Source organism: Physeter macrocephalus, chromosome 14 (assembly GCF_002837175.3).
Source record: "Physeter macrocephalus isolate SW-GA chromosome 14, ASM283717v5, whole genome shotgun sequence".
In the NCBI taxonomy this organism is placed as follows: domain Eukaryota; kingdom Metazoa; phylum Chordata; class Mammalia; order Artiodactyla; family Physeteridae; genus Physeter; species Physeter macrocephalus.
This window is the reverse complement of record NC_041227.1, coordinates 57,621,279-57,634,996: the sequence shown is the minus strand read 5'-3', so window position 1 is coordinate 57,634,996 and position 13,718 is coordinate 57,621,279. Positions and strand designations below refer to the sequence as shown.

At 40.1% G+C, this 13,718-nt stretch overlaps 1 protein-coding gene across 12 annotated transcripts in view; it reads right to left on the bottom strand.

Moving 5' to 3' along the window:
- MRTFB (myocardin related transcription factor B) overlaps nt 1-13,718 on the bottom strand; it is a 201,477-nt gene that overhangs the window by 62,189 nt on the left and 125,570 nt on the right. The window contains exon 1 of one of the 12 annotated variants that reach the window (XM_007108460.4): nt 13,090-13,427. The exons of the other annotated variants lie outside the window; for them this stretch is intronic. Within the exon in view, the coding sequence (XP_007108522.1) occupies nt 13,090-13,210 (121 nt within the window). The 5' untranslated portion in view covers nt 13,211-13,427. Of the gene's footprint in view, nt 1-13,089; nt 13,428-13,718 lie in introns of those variants that run through there. 12 annotated transcript variants of the gene reach the window in all.

Below are 13,718 nucleotides of genomic sequence, written 5' to 3'. Positions count from 1 at the left end.
TTCTCCAAAGAAGACATACAGATAGACAACAGGCACATGAAAAGATGTTCAACATCGCTAATTATTAGAGAAATGCAAATTAAAACCACAATGACCTCACACTGGTCAGAATGGCTATCATCAAAAAGTCTACAGGGAATTCCCTGGCGGTCCAGTAGTTGCGACTCTGTGCTTTCACTGCCGAGGGTTCAATCCCTGGTCAGGGAACTAAGATCGCACAAGCTGAACGACATGGCCAATAACAACAACAACAAGAAGTCTACAAATAATAATTGTTGGAGAGGGTATGGAGAGAAGAGAACCCTTATACAATGTTGGTAGGAATGTAAATTGGTATAGTTGCTATGGAAAACATTATGAAGCTTCCTTAAAACAACTAAAAACAGAGTAACCATGTGATTCAGCAATTCCACTCCTGTATATGTATCCGGAAAAAATGAAAACACTATTCCAAAAAGATACATGCACCCCAAAGCCAAGATACGGAAACAACCCAAGTGACAATCAAGACGACTGATTTAAGAAGATGTGGTATATACAGGATTAACAGATACAAACTACTATAAAAAATAGATAAGCAACAGGATTTACTGTAGAGCACAGGGAACTATATTCAGTAGCTTATAATAACCTATAATGGAAAAGAATCTGAAAAAATATATGACTGAATCACTTTGCTATACATCTGAAACTAACACAATATTGCAAATCAACTATACTTCAATTTAATCCATCCCACCAGAGACCTTCAGTGCTCCTCCATAAAGGTAACCACTATTAAATTTCTATGGCTCTAGAGAATGTTTCGTGACTATTCTGGCAATGTTAAAAATAAAATATGCAAAGGAAATACATGGGGAGGGATCATACCATTCACATAGTTCGATAATTTGCTTAAAAAAAAAAACAACCCATGAAATCCAGCTCATTCTTCTTTCTGGCTATCTTAGTTGCTGTATCTAACATATGGCTGTATCAATCATACACATTTAAGTTTCTAGATTTCCTGCTATTACTGTTATTATTAACAATGCTGCAGTGATTATCTTCATTTTGTGTCATCGTGTGTGTGTGTATGTTTCTGTGTGTGTATATATAAACACTTAAAGATATATATATACACACACACACACTTAAAATACACACACGCACGCACGCGCACACACACACTGAAAATTTTGATAGGGACACTTTGCAATCCAAATGGTTGTACCAATCTATATCCCCACTTACAAGGCAAGAGAGGACCTTTTTGCTCATCCCTTCCCCATAATATACATCATCATGCTTCAAGGTAATTTTAAATTCAGAAACAAAGATCACTTACTCTTACCTAAGACTGTCAGCAATGTTATGCCACAGTAATAGTAAAATTTGAAATAACTATTAAGCAGTAAGGGACCAACAGATATCAAAAGAATTAGTGAGAGTGATGGGGCTGGGTTTGTGACTGAATGCAGAGATATTTACAGTGGTTGTCAGAAGCTCAGGTTGAGCTTTCTCTTGTAAACCACATATTTATTTATAAATTTGGTAGAATTTTTCTCATGTTCCAGGACAGAAACCTAATAAGCCTAATAAGCCTAATAAGACATCTCATTCTTTTTTCTTCAATTCCAACACAGCTGAGAGATGTAACAGACAGATTTGAGAAATACTTAGAACAAAATCAACACTATGTGCTGAGGGACTGGATGTTGTGTTTGAAGGAGAAAAGATAAAGATGATGCCTGTGTTTCTGGCTTAAGCACGTGGGTGGACCACTGACTGAATAAAGAATACATCATGGTCATTTAGGGAGTTCAGTCTTGGACATGTCTGAATTAGAAGCCGAGATGTCAAAGTGACAACTGGCTCTATGGTTCCAGATTTCAGAAGGTAGCTCTTGGCAGGAGGCTAAAATTTGGAAGTTGTCACTTATGTAGTATTTGAAGCTATGGGAGTTTGCCAAGGTAGAGAATATAGAAAGAGGAGGCAAGAAGAAGCACAGGACCAAGTTCCTAGGAAATCCAACAATTAAAAGCCCATTTTTATAGGTCAGATAGGGGATGAAGGTCCAAAAAAGGAAGTGAGAGGAAGCTGCCTAAGGAGGAGGAGGAACCTGGAGAGTGTGTATAAAAGTGTTTCTAGAAAGGGGTCACGACCAACTGGGTCCAATGCTGCTGTTGTAATACATGAAGGAGCTGCTTTTTGGAGTGATGGATGGAAATCAGGCTGGAAGAGGTTAGGGAGGGGTAAGAGTAAGAACGATAGTAATGGAAGCAATGCTTTCAAGATGTTGCCCAGGAGAGAGGCGAAAGCTTGAGGGGTGTGGAACTTCAGGTTGGAACATACTTGAACAGATTTACAAGCAATGAAGAGCGAGAGAGAAAAGGGGAGGGGAGAGGAGGGAGAGAATGGGAATGAATGAATATGAATGAAAATAAAGGAGAGAATAAGAGGTAGCAGATCCCTTGAAGGGGAGGGGATTCAGAGCAAACAAGAACAACCCTGTTAAGAGACACTTCCTCTATCATGACAGGAAGGCAATGAGGATTGGATACAGCTGCAGATAGGTTTATAGATGTGGTCTGGGACGTCCAGAGAGTTTCCAGATCATGGCTTTTATTTTCTCAGAGAAGGAGGAAGAAAGGTCATCTGTTCAAAGTGAGATGAATGAAGGAAACGTCAGTTTTGAGGCTAGTGAAGGAGGTTTGAAATAATCATTGCAGACTGTGAAGAACAAGTTGAAAAGAGAAACATGGTTATTTTTTCTTGACATGCTCCAACTAATAATGGCAACAGCTTGGGGGAGAGAAGTCAGTTAGGAAATGGCGAGTCACTCACTGGCTGTGAACAATATCATTTTCATCAGAGAAAAAGACCACAAGATACAAAATTAGAACATTTGGCAGTTCTTTCTCAAGCTCGTTATATAAAATTTTAGTTAAGAACAGTTGCAGCCCAGCAATTCCACTTCTAAGTGAACTGAAAAGAAGTTAAAACAGGTACTCAAACACACACATGTACACCCATGTTCACAGCAGCACTATTCACAACAGCCAAAAGGTGGGAACAGTCCAAATGTCATCAACAGATGAATAAACAAATCCTGGTCCATCCATACAGTAGAATATTATTCAGCCGTAAAAAGAAATGAAGTACTATATAAGCCACAACATGGATGAACTTGAAAAACATTACGCTAAGTGAAAGAAGCCAGATGGCAAAATGTCATATATGTTATATGATTCCATAGATGTGAAATATCCAGAATTGGTAAATACACAGAGACAGAGCTCAGATTGGTGGCTACCTGGAACTGGGGGGAAGTCACTGCTTAATGGCTACAGGGTTTTTTCTTGGACTGATGAAAATGTCTTGGAACTGGATAGAGGTGTACTTGCACAACACTGTGAATACATTAAATGCCCCGGAATCGTTCACTTAAAATGGTTAATTTTATGTTGTGTGAATTTTACCTCAATAGAAAAAAATGGAACAGTTGGCAGAGCAATTGACTTTAAGAAACTAATTACTCAATAATCAAATTTCTTATTTCCCACCCATCGCTAGCTAGCCCCCCTCACCATCATAATTCCATTAACCACCAACAGTGACTTCATCTTTTAAGGATTTGATAACTACAATAACAGCTATATATTATATCACATTCCCTGTCACACCAAATTCTAGGTTTTGTTGGTTTTTTGGGGGCCTCTAATTCCCCTTCTAGATCTCATCCTTATATTCTAGCACCTTCTACAATGCTCACCATATAGAAGTTTTAATAAACATGTTTTACTTAATTTTGCACGGTATACTTAACAAGTATATAACTGAGTTACTATTTTCTAAGGAAAAAGAATTCTAGCCAAATTTAAGAATAAATCACCAAGAGGATTTTGTATGGGCAAGTGATTATCATGGGACAGAACCAACACTTGTCTTGCTTAGTTGTAGGAATTTGAGGCTTCAGATATTTCTGAATTGATGTTGGTGGTAGAACAGAAGACAAAAACTAATTATATTGTTTTGAAGGGTAAAAGAAGACTGAAAAAGGGAACACTAAGGGCAAAGGAGTAAAGAAGAGCATGAAAAACTGGTAGACAGTAATTTATTTTCATCTCCATTTACAGTTAATGTGAAATTTAGGCTGTATTAGAGAAGCATACAAGCACTTAAGCACTCTCATAGATGATAAAAAGTAGCAACCGAAGATTACAGACTTTTGGTTGTATTTTCAGGGGTCTAATTTGCCAATTATAAAATAAGGTTCTTCTTCAAGTTATTTAAAATAATGAAATGCAAAGAGGCCAAATATAAAATGGTGGATTGTCCTGTAAGAGCCATGCTATCTGCGCTGCTTAAGCAAACTCCCGTCAACACTCCTGTCTGAAGCAAAAGCAGAGTTAACACAGTATGCACATAAATCTAAACCTCTGATACTACCGAGCGCAAAGAGCATTCTGATCAGGAATTTTTATATTATGATTATTTTCCATTTAGGAAAACGAGAGACAACATTAAGTTAATTTTTTAAAAACTGTGCAAATCAGTGTTTGCAAGTTAGGCCGTAGACTACCTAGGAAATACTGCCTTTCATCCAATATCAGAAAGTCTACTGCATACTTTGAAGTCCACTGGGGTGAGGGGTGTGGGGGAAGAGGCAGGTGATACAAACTGTGGAATTCTAAACCACTGTCCCTTGCTGGTAGGGAGGTCACAGTCAAGAATGCAGCATTCACCCTCTATTAGGAATTAAAGAGCAAAAATGAAGTAAAAACTAAAAATGCTAGCAGTCCAGGCTAATGCACTGTAGGTTTCCTGCATTAATCTGCACCATGAGGTCAGGAAGACAATGTTTTCAACATTCAGCCTTGGAAATTTACAGGTACTTTGATAACTCTGTGGTTGGCTGCTGCTTCTGTTTCCATGGAAACAGGCTGCTAAAAATGGGGCATGTTTCTTTAAACTGATCATACCTTCACACAAATTCCCCTCTCCTTTTTGTCAAAAGTTGGAATGAATTAAGTATGCTTCTCATGGTATGACAACGTGATGTCAAGCCAGGGGACCTGGTACAGAATGGCAGGGACAACGTTAGCCTGTGGCAGACATACAGAAAGATATTATACATACCTATGTGCATCTAAAAAAAAATCTCACTTGGTTAAAAAGTAGTGGAAATAAATTACACAGTGGAATAAATGGAAGTGTAACACAAATAATAAGCACTGCAAAAGTAAAATCATCCACTTAATTGCCTGATCACCAGCAATGTAAAGAGGCTTGAAAAAAACTTGATTTGCTTTTTCAGACAATTAATTTTTAATCTGTAGGACCATGCTGGTTCTATACCTGAATGTCTAGATTTCTTAACCCTCCATGTTTCCAAAAGAAGATAATGTTTATTTTTCTTATTTTGGGGGTAATCAAAAAGTCTACGTTTCATTGCTGCATTAGAATTTCAGTGTGCAGCCATAGGCAGAGGTGCTGACAGTTTGTTTTTTTTAATCTTTATTGGAGTATAATTGCTTTACAGTGTTGTGTTAGTTTCTGTTGTACAACAAAGTGAATCAGCTGTGTGTATACATATATCCCCATATCCCCTCCCTCTTGCGCCGCCCTCCCACCCTCCCTATCCCACCCCTCTAGGTGGTCACAAAGCACCGAGCTGATCTCCCTGTGCTATGTGGCTGCTTCCCACTAGCTATCTATTTTACATTTGATAGTGTATATATGTCCATGCCACTCTCTCTCTTCATCCCAGCTTCCCCTTCCCCCCTGTGTCTTCAAGTATGTTCTCTACGTCTGTTTCTTTATTCCTGCCTTGCCACTAGGTTTATCAGTACCGTTTTTTTTAGATTCCATATATGTGCGTTGTGCTGATAGCTTAAAGCTCTTTCCTAATCCCTCTAAATTGGGAAAATGTACGTTGTATAAAAGATTCTGAAATGCCTTAGTGTAAACTCCTAAGGCAGCTTCTCTGAATAAAAAGACAATTAACGATGAAACAGGAAAATAGTGGAATATTATTTACCTCCAGTTTTTCCCAGAAGAGTAAGCACATGCTACTCTCTTGAGGTCATTTGATCCTGGCTCAATATTGGTTTTTCTTCCCATTTTGTGGATTCAGGAATGGGACACACACACACACACACACACACACACACACAGTTGACTCTTGAACAACATGGCTTTGAACTGCACAGGTCCACTTAACATGTGGACTTTTTTTTCAATAAATACAGCACCTGTATTTTCATTTTACACATCTTTATCTAAGTGGGGGAAAAGTTTGTGTTTGATTAGAGATCACAATATGTGGAATCAAAAGAATTAGGGTCTGAGTCCTGATTCTACCCTAACTGTTTTGGTTTCCTGCCTTTGGTTGAGTCATTTGTCAATTCCTTTGTTTCTGAGGCAGAGAGAGCAGTACTCAGATTTTTGACTGTGCATGGCGGGGAGGGGGGGGTGGGGGGGGTTAGGAGGCCGGCGCCCTTAACTCCTACGTTGTTCAACGTTATATATGTATACCCACACACACGTGTCAATTTGCCCACAAAAACAGAAGGGGAACAGAGAACTTGTGACACAACTTGTGTGCAATCCTAGTGTCAGAGCAACTGTGCATGATGATGCAGATCAAAGGATGAGCTGCAGTTGTTCAGGCCAATGGGGTGGGGATGGGTGGGCAGGGAGAGGCGTTCTGGAAGAGAACAGCTGCGGAGGGAGAGGGAAGTAGCACAGAGGCAGGGCCTCACTTGCTGAAGGCGTCCAGAGTGTAGGCGGAGATCAGCTGGGCAGCTCTATCTCTACTTGAGTAAAGATTCCTGTTGAGATTCTATTTGAGGAAGGGGACCTGGATAAGGGTGGGGCTGTGGTGAAACAGTGCTGTTGAGAAATGAAATATTTTTGAGGTAGAACTGACAGATTCGATAATCAGATTTGATGACAGGCTATGAGGAGAAGGTCAAGGAAGGTGTCAGGGATCACTCCCATTTTGGGTTCCTGCTGTGAGCTAATGGGGGGACGGAGGTGCCACTGACCGAGAGACAGGAAACCCTGGAGGAATGTGTTTCATGGGAAGAAGTAAGGAGCCTACTGGAGCCGTCAGGGATGTAGACGACCGCGCAGGTCTGAAGCACAAGAGAGACGCCAGCGCTCACAGTCTGTGATCCTCACTCGTTTGGACCAAAGCACATAGAGGTTTCTTCTGCTATCTCTCTCTCTCTCTCTCTTTTTTTTTTTTTTTTTTTTTTGCGGTACGCAGGCCTCTCACTGTTGTGGCCTCTCCCGCTGCGGAGCACAGACTCCGGACTCGCAGGCTCCGCGGCATGTGGGATCTTCCCGGACCGGGGCACGAACCCGTGTCCCCAGTATCGGCAGGCGGACTCTCAACCACTGCGCCACCAGGGAAGCCCCTCTGCTATCTCTTTTATGTGTGTGTGTATTTTAACTTCTATATTATCATTCAGTTTCCCACTTTCCAGGCTGTGAGCTCCTTGAATGCCATTGCTTATAGAGGTTTACAACCTCTAGAATGATGCTGTGGAGAAGCACTCAAATTTCTGCCAAATAAAATGATTTCCAATAAAAAGTTAAATTATATAATTTCATCTCAAAGGCAGCATATACCCATTTTTAAAAGACACCGAACTACATCTTGGAAAAAGAATCTTCTACTTTTTCCTTCATACCTGTATGTTATTTGAATTTATTTTAAGGACCGTATCTTATACTTCAAATTTATTTTTAAAAAACCCATTAATTTAGCAATACCTCACTTGTACAACACTTTCAATTATGTAGAACACTGGCAGAAAACAAAGAAAGAAGAAATTCCCAAAGAAATAAAAATAGATGTTGCAAAGTTCACATGCTTTACTTATAGAAGAAGGCTCGGTAGCATTCTCTATTTTAACTGCTTATTTGTCTGCTTCTCCCAGTATGACTCAATAAATTTTAGTCGAATCAACAACAGAATCAGGATTCCACTATTACATTTTGTTTATCTGTTGCTTACTTGGAAGATTAGAAGCAGCAGGTCAGAAAAGGGAAAAGCAGCCGAACGTGGCAGATGACAAAAATCAAATAATAAACAATGATTCTAGTAATCTTGTAATGATCTAGGGATCATTCTGTGCATGGGCAAACGGTTTTATACACCTCAACAATGACTTAAGGCACCAATGCATTACGTTTTGGATTAGCCATTAATTTATAATTGAATTTTAAATTATATCTGAAGGTAATAGTTCAAACTATATTGTTTAAGAAGGCAGAGAGGGGTATAATATTCTTCAAATACTTATTGCATAACAGTAATGTATCTTTGAGATGCAGGACGCTGGGAGTGAGGTATAAAAATCACCCAAACAATGACAGTATCTCCAAGAAATATTATGGTCTAATAGCGCAGACAGTACAGACACATACCACAGTAGCAAAAGGTGACATGCCATAAAAAGATGCAGAGCAAGTTACTGGGAGTATATGATAGAGAAGAAATTATTTTTAGCTGATAGGATCAGGTGACTTTCTTTAGGAAATGGCACAGGGATTGGGTTTTAAGAGACTCTGGACCTGCAAAGCTGGGGTGAGCAGCTTTCCAAGAGAACGTCCAGCAGTGATGGAAATGGTTTATAATCTGCATGGTTCTATACAGAAGCCACTGGGGCTTCCCTGGTGGCGCAGTGGTTGCGCGTCCGCCTGCCGATGCAGGGGAACCGGGTTCGCGCCCCGGTCTGGGAGGATCCCACGTGCCGCGGAGCGGCTGGGCCCGTGAGCCATGGCCGCTGAGCCTGCGCGTCCGGAGCCTGTGCTCCGCAACGGGAGAGGCCACAGCAGAGGGAGGCCCGCATACCACAAAAAAAAAAAAAAAAAGAAGCCACTAACCAGGTGTGGCATCTGAGTAACTGAAATGTGGAGAATGTGGCTGAGGAGGTAAATTTTTAAAAATTTTACTTCATTTTTAATGATTTTAAATTAAGTCTGAACAGCCATATGAGGCTAATGGACAGTGCAGGTAGAGTATGTATAATTTCTGTCACTTAGAAAAGTTTTGGTGCTTTAATAAAGGTATTTATTTAGTCTATTTTCCCTAGTTTGAACTGCTCAGAATATCTCAGACAAATGTGCATTTTTTCCATACATCAATCTCCTATAGCCATGTCCCAGCGCACCACATTAATCCACTCTGCTGTCTATGATGCAGTCTGCCACAAACTTTCACATGCTTTATCGCAACTGTTACTAGCCAGTCTATGACAGAATTGGGACTGTGGTTCCCCAAAGCAGTAGCTCTTCTCCCCACCAGCCACAGCTGAGCCACACAATAAAAGGAGCCCAGATCCCCGAGTCCTTTTTTAGAGGACGGCTGACTAGGATAGCTGCCCAACCCACCTGGGACTATGTTTTGAGCAAGAAATGCGCTTTGATTGGTTAAAACACTGAGTTTGGGGGTTGTTCCTTAGAGCAGGTAGTTTAGTCAAAGTAATCAATACACAAGCCAGCTTTCTCTCTTTGGTGTTTCATTTTTACAATCAGAGAGCTCCGTATACTGAACATCAATTTTTCCTCTTTAAATTGATTTGCTACCATTTTGTCTTTGATAAATACAGGATATAACTAGCTGGTAGGACTGGCATTATGATTCATTATCTCAATAACGCTTCATATTAAACCACTTATCTGAATTAAACATCTCAATTTATTTGATTTCCCCCCCAAGTTTCATGACTATTAATTTGTAAGTTGTCAAGTCAGTGATTTGTAATATCCTTTAGTTGTTAGAACCAGAAATTAAATTTAAATCTCATCTGTGATGAGCGCTATTAAAAAATGTTCTAAACCTTTTGTGGATAAGTCAAAAGTTGAGAATCCCTACTGCTGCTTTGACAAAAGAAACTAGTCTAAGGAAAATGTCCTATTTTGAAGCTGATCAGGATTCATGACATTTATTGCTATTTCTCACCTGAAGCAGAAAATAATTAAATTCTCCAACTATATATGTGGGTTGGTATTTATCAAAAAGTTTATATAAGCATTAACAAAACTGTGAGAAGATTTGCTTTATTATCCAAAGAACTCTCTGGTATGTGGTGACAACTATTGACAGGCGGTTGACACTTGGAACATTTTTCCCTTAAATTTTCAATAGGTATTACTAAATTTTCTTGTTAAGGTGTCACATAAACTTTGAAACCTATGATTATCTGCTTACAAAATCTGTTTTTCCCCCTAATAATAATTTCAGCTAATTAGCACTGTCAACAATAACAGGAATTCTAAAATGTCCCCAAATAAGCAAGAACTAGAGCAACTACTTGAGAAGCAGAGGAGACCTCCCACCCCTCGCAGCAGACACCATCACAAACGCCAGAGACCCGGCTGTGTCGCTACGATTAGAATGGAATGGACCAAAATCTATCCTTCCTTCATTACCTGAAAACTTCTGATTCAGACACTGCCACAAATGAGTGGAACACCAAATATTATTCATGTGAAAGATAGTATTTTAAATTAGTATCCCTTAACACGAGGCATAAACCATAGACATGACTAAATAGTCAGAAATTTGTCTTTTGACAAGACAGCATAGGATCTAATTAGACTCTGGGGCATTTTAGTGTTTGAACATTGCTGCCATATCAATAAGCTTTCACAGATTAATAAAACTGACATATGACCCAGGAGCTAGCAGCAGAAGAAGCTCAGCAGTGGCCTGTCCCAAGAGTCTGATAAGGTCACCGCTGGTGCTCATCTGTAGGCAGTGACTGTGACACACTGAATTCCAGGAGTTCAACCCTGCAAAGGAACGTAGTCATTTTCAGAGGACGCCAAGGAAAAAAAGCAGCTTTCTGCAAAATTTCTCCTATTTTTTCTGTTCTAATTAAACTCAGGTCTAATCTTCTTTCGGTGTCACTACCTTTGAGGTAACAGATCACCTTTGATATCTCTATTTTTTTTTTTCCCCCTCAGCCCTATCGCTAGCAAAAAGTAAGTAGAAATACAGTCTGTTGAGACAGAAAGCGAAGCCTAGTTCAATGCAACTGTGGTGAGGCAGATGAATTTTATCATCCAGTCATTTCTGTGGAGTGTTTAAAAATATGAAAGTTCTCTCCCTGTACACCTCTTTATACTGATGAATTTACGTGACAGTAAGATACAGAAATACTTCTCTACTTTGTCAATATACACAAGATTTTAAAAATTAAATTTTAAATAGAAGGAAAAAGTAACAAAGGGTTAAAAAAATAAGAAGAGGGACGGCAAACTGGCATGAAACTGGGTATCTCATAAAGACACTATGAAGTAGGTATTGTTTATCTTCATTGTACAAAGGAGGAAATTAGCTCAGAGCAGTGAACTTGTCTAGGGTCACAGAGCTAGAAAATGGGATTTGATCCCAAGTATATCTCACTTCAGAGTCCATGCTCTTGCTTTGTGACATTACACTACAGCACATGTATAAATTCAAAGCATGGTCACAACTGTTATGGAAAGAATCGATACATTATGTAATCATCTCAAGGCAGTTTTGCTGTTCCTGTTGATAATTCTCCTACCATGTTTTTATATTTTTAATTCTTGCTCTCTACACTCCTTATCATACTGTTGTAACATCTTTTTATTTCTCCAATTGCATTTTCCTCCACTTTTCTCAGTTTTTCAAGTAGCGTAAAAATTGTTAAAAATTTATGATGTTAATAGGAGCTTAACACTAGAACTTGACTTAAATGATAAACAGATAGTCCCCCTTTTAAGTTAATGATCTAAAAAAATTAAGTTCCCCTCAGTGAGTCTCTAGAACGTGCCCTAGAAGCTCTACCGGTGTTGATTTTACAAGAGTCTACAAGAAGATCTGCAGTGCACAAGCGGGGGCGACCCCGCCGTCTGGTTCCTGGCAGAAGCTATTGATACTTCATTCTGCATCCTTTGTTTCCATCTACATGTTTTTTTCAACCAGTACCCAAAAGAGGTTCAACTCCAATAAGAAAACAACTATCGTTCCTTCTTCTTATTGTTTAAATATGCAACAATCTGTCACCACATTCTCCTTTTCTAAATGTATGAAAAAGAAAAGAAGGAATATCATTTTGGAAGAAGCTCAAACTGCTGCTTGGGCAGATAACTATATTTACTGTCTGGGTCTCCAGAAGATGAGGAAGAGCCAGTGGAGAGGTGAGGGGGCAGCTGATGGTTATTGTGGGGGGTTTTCCTCCCAAAGAACGCTAGAAAATCAAATTTCAAATTAAACAAGCATCAAGAGGGGTGACTTTCATATCTCAAATTCAGAAAAAACTTATTCTGTGAAGATTCTGAATTTCTTACTCCATGGCCCCTGGTCTCCAGCTGCTGTAGTAAAGCACACTGGGCACTGGTCTTGCCACGCTTCAGAGTACCAGGACACAGGACAGCAGTGCCCAGAACTTTGGACATTTTCTTAAATCAGTCAGGGAGGTACCTGCGTGGTGGCCACTAACAATCACTGACAGCATTCTTAAGCTTACTCTTTGCTTTGTTAAAAAAAACCACAAAATTACGCAACGTGCCTAAAAAACAAAACAAAATGATGGTGCAATGTGCATTATAACCAATTAAACCAATCATTTAAAGATACAATTAAGAAAGAGCTAGCTACCTTCCTGCTTTTAAACAATAAAAACCATAAACATGTTAATTGGAAAAAAAATCATTTCCCTGGAACTACGTGTTCGTCAATGTAAAAGAAGCAGGGTTCTGCATAACACTGAAAAGGAAATGGCCTCTCCTAAAGTGAGGTGGGGGGAAGCAAAAAAATTAGAGGACATGAGAAAATCGACAAAACAAACCTGGTAGGAGTTCACTGAAATGAGGACTGGCTTCGTAAGTCCCCTTACTCTATCAATTACTGCCACCTCCCTGGAGTCCTATCAGTTAATGAACCTTCAGAAAGAGCTACCAAGAACAGCATTAAGCTTTCATTTCAAAGAACTTAGAGCGTGTAAGGTACGTGAGTGGACAGAGAGCAGACACACGGCATGGGAAGCAGACACACACGCTCAGCCTGGTTGACGAGAGTATGAATTTGGCAGTTCTGCCCCTGTCCACAGACAGACTGACCTTCCTTGAGACTTTTCTGGTTGCTCCCTTCAAGGCATTCCTTTTCTTTTAGTGGCTCGAAATTGCCAGCAGCTAAAATCTCCGGGAAGCCCTGTTGCTGCTTCTTGGAGCTATCGATCATGGTGAGAGGCTTCTGGAGACAGGCAGCATCAAGCAAGAGAAAAGCTCAATCTGCCAAACAGCAGAGGCCAGCGCTCGGAATCCTCTGGTCCCTGGGTCCTGGGTGCCTCCTCACAATACCCCGATCACTGGGCAATTATGTCTCTAAGCAGCTGAAGGAGCCGTTACCCTTTAGTTGCCAGCTGGACCTGCAAATCGACTCCTGCTGCTGGAAGCCCGAAACTCTCTCCCACGTTGGGAGGCAGAGGCACGGAAGCACGATGATGCTGAAATCCCACCCCTTTTCCCAGCCAGCCCAGCTTCCCCCGCACTGGGGACTTCAATCTGCAGTTTGATGGTCCGCGTCATCTGACAAACACTGACTCAAGCAGTTAAAAATAAATCCTCTAGTTGTTAAAAGAGAAGACTTTGCTGATACCTAAGAAGACAAATTGCTGCCTGTGGTCTCTCTCCGGCTCTCTATAAACACAGCCACAGGCTGTGGAAATACTTTCTATCAGCCAGCCAAG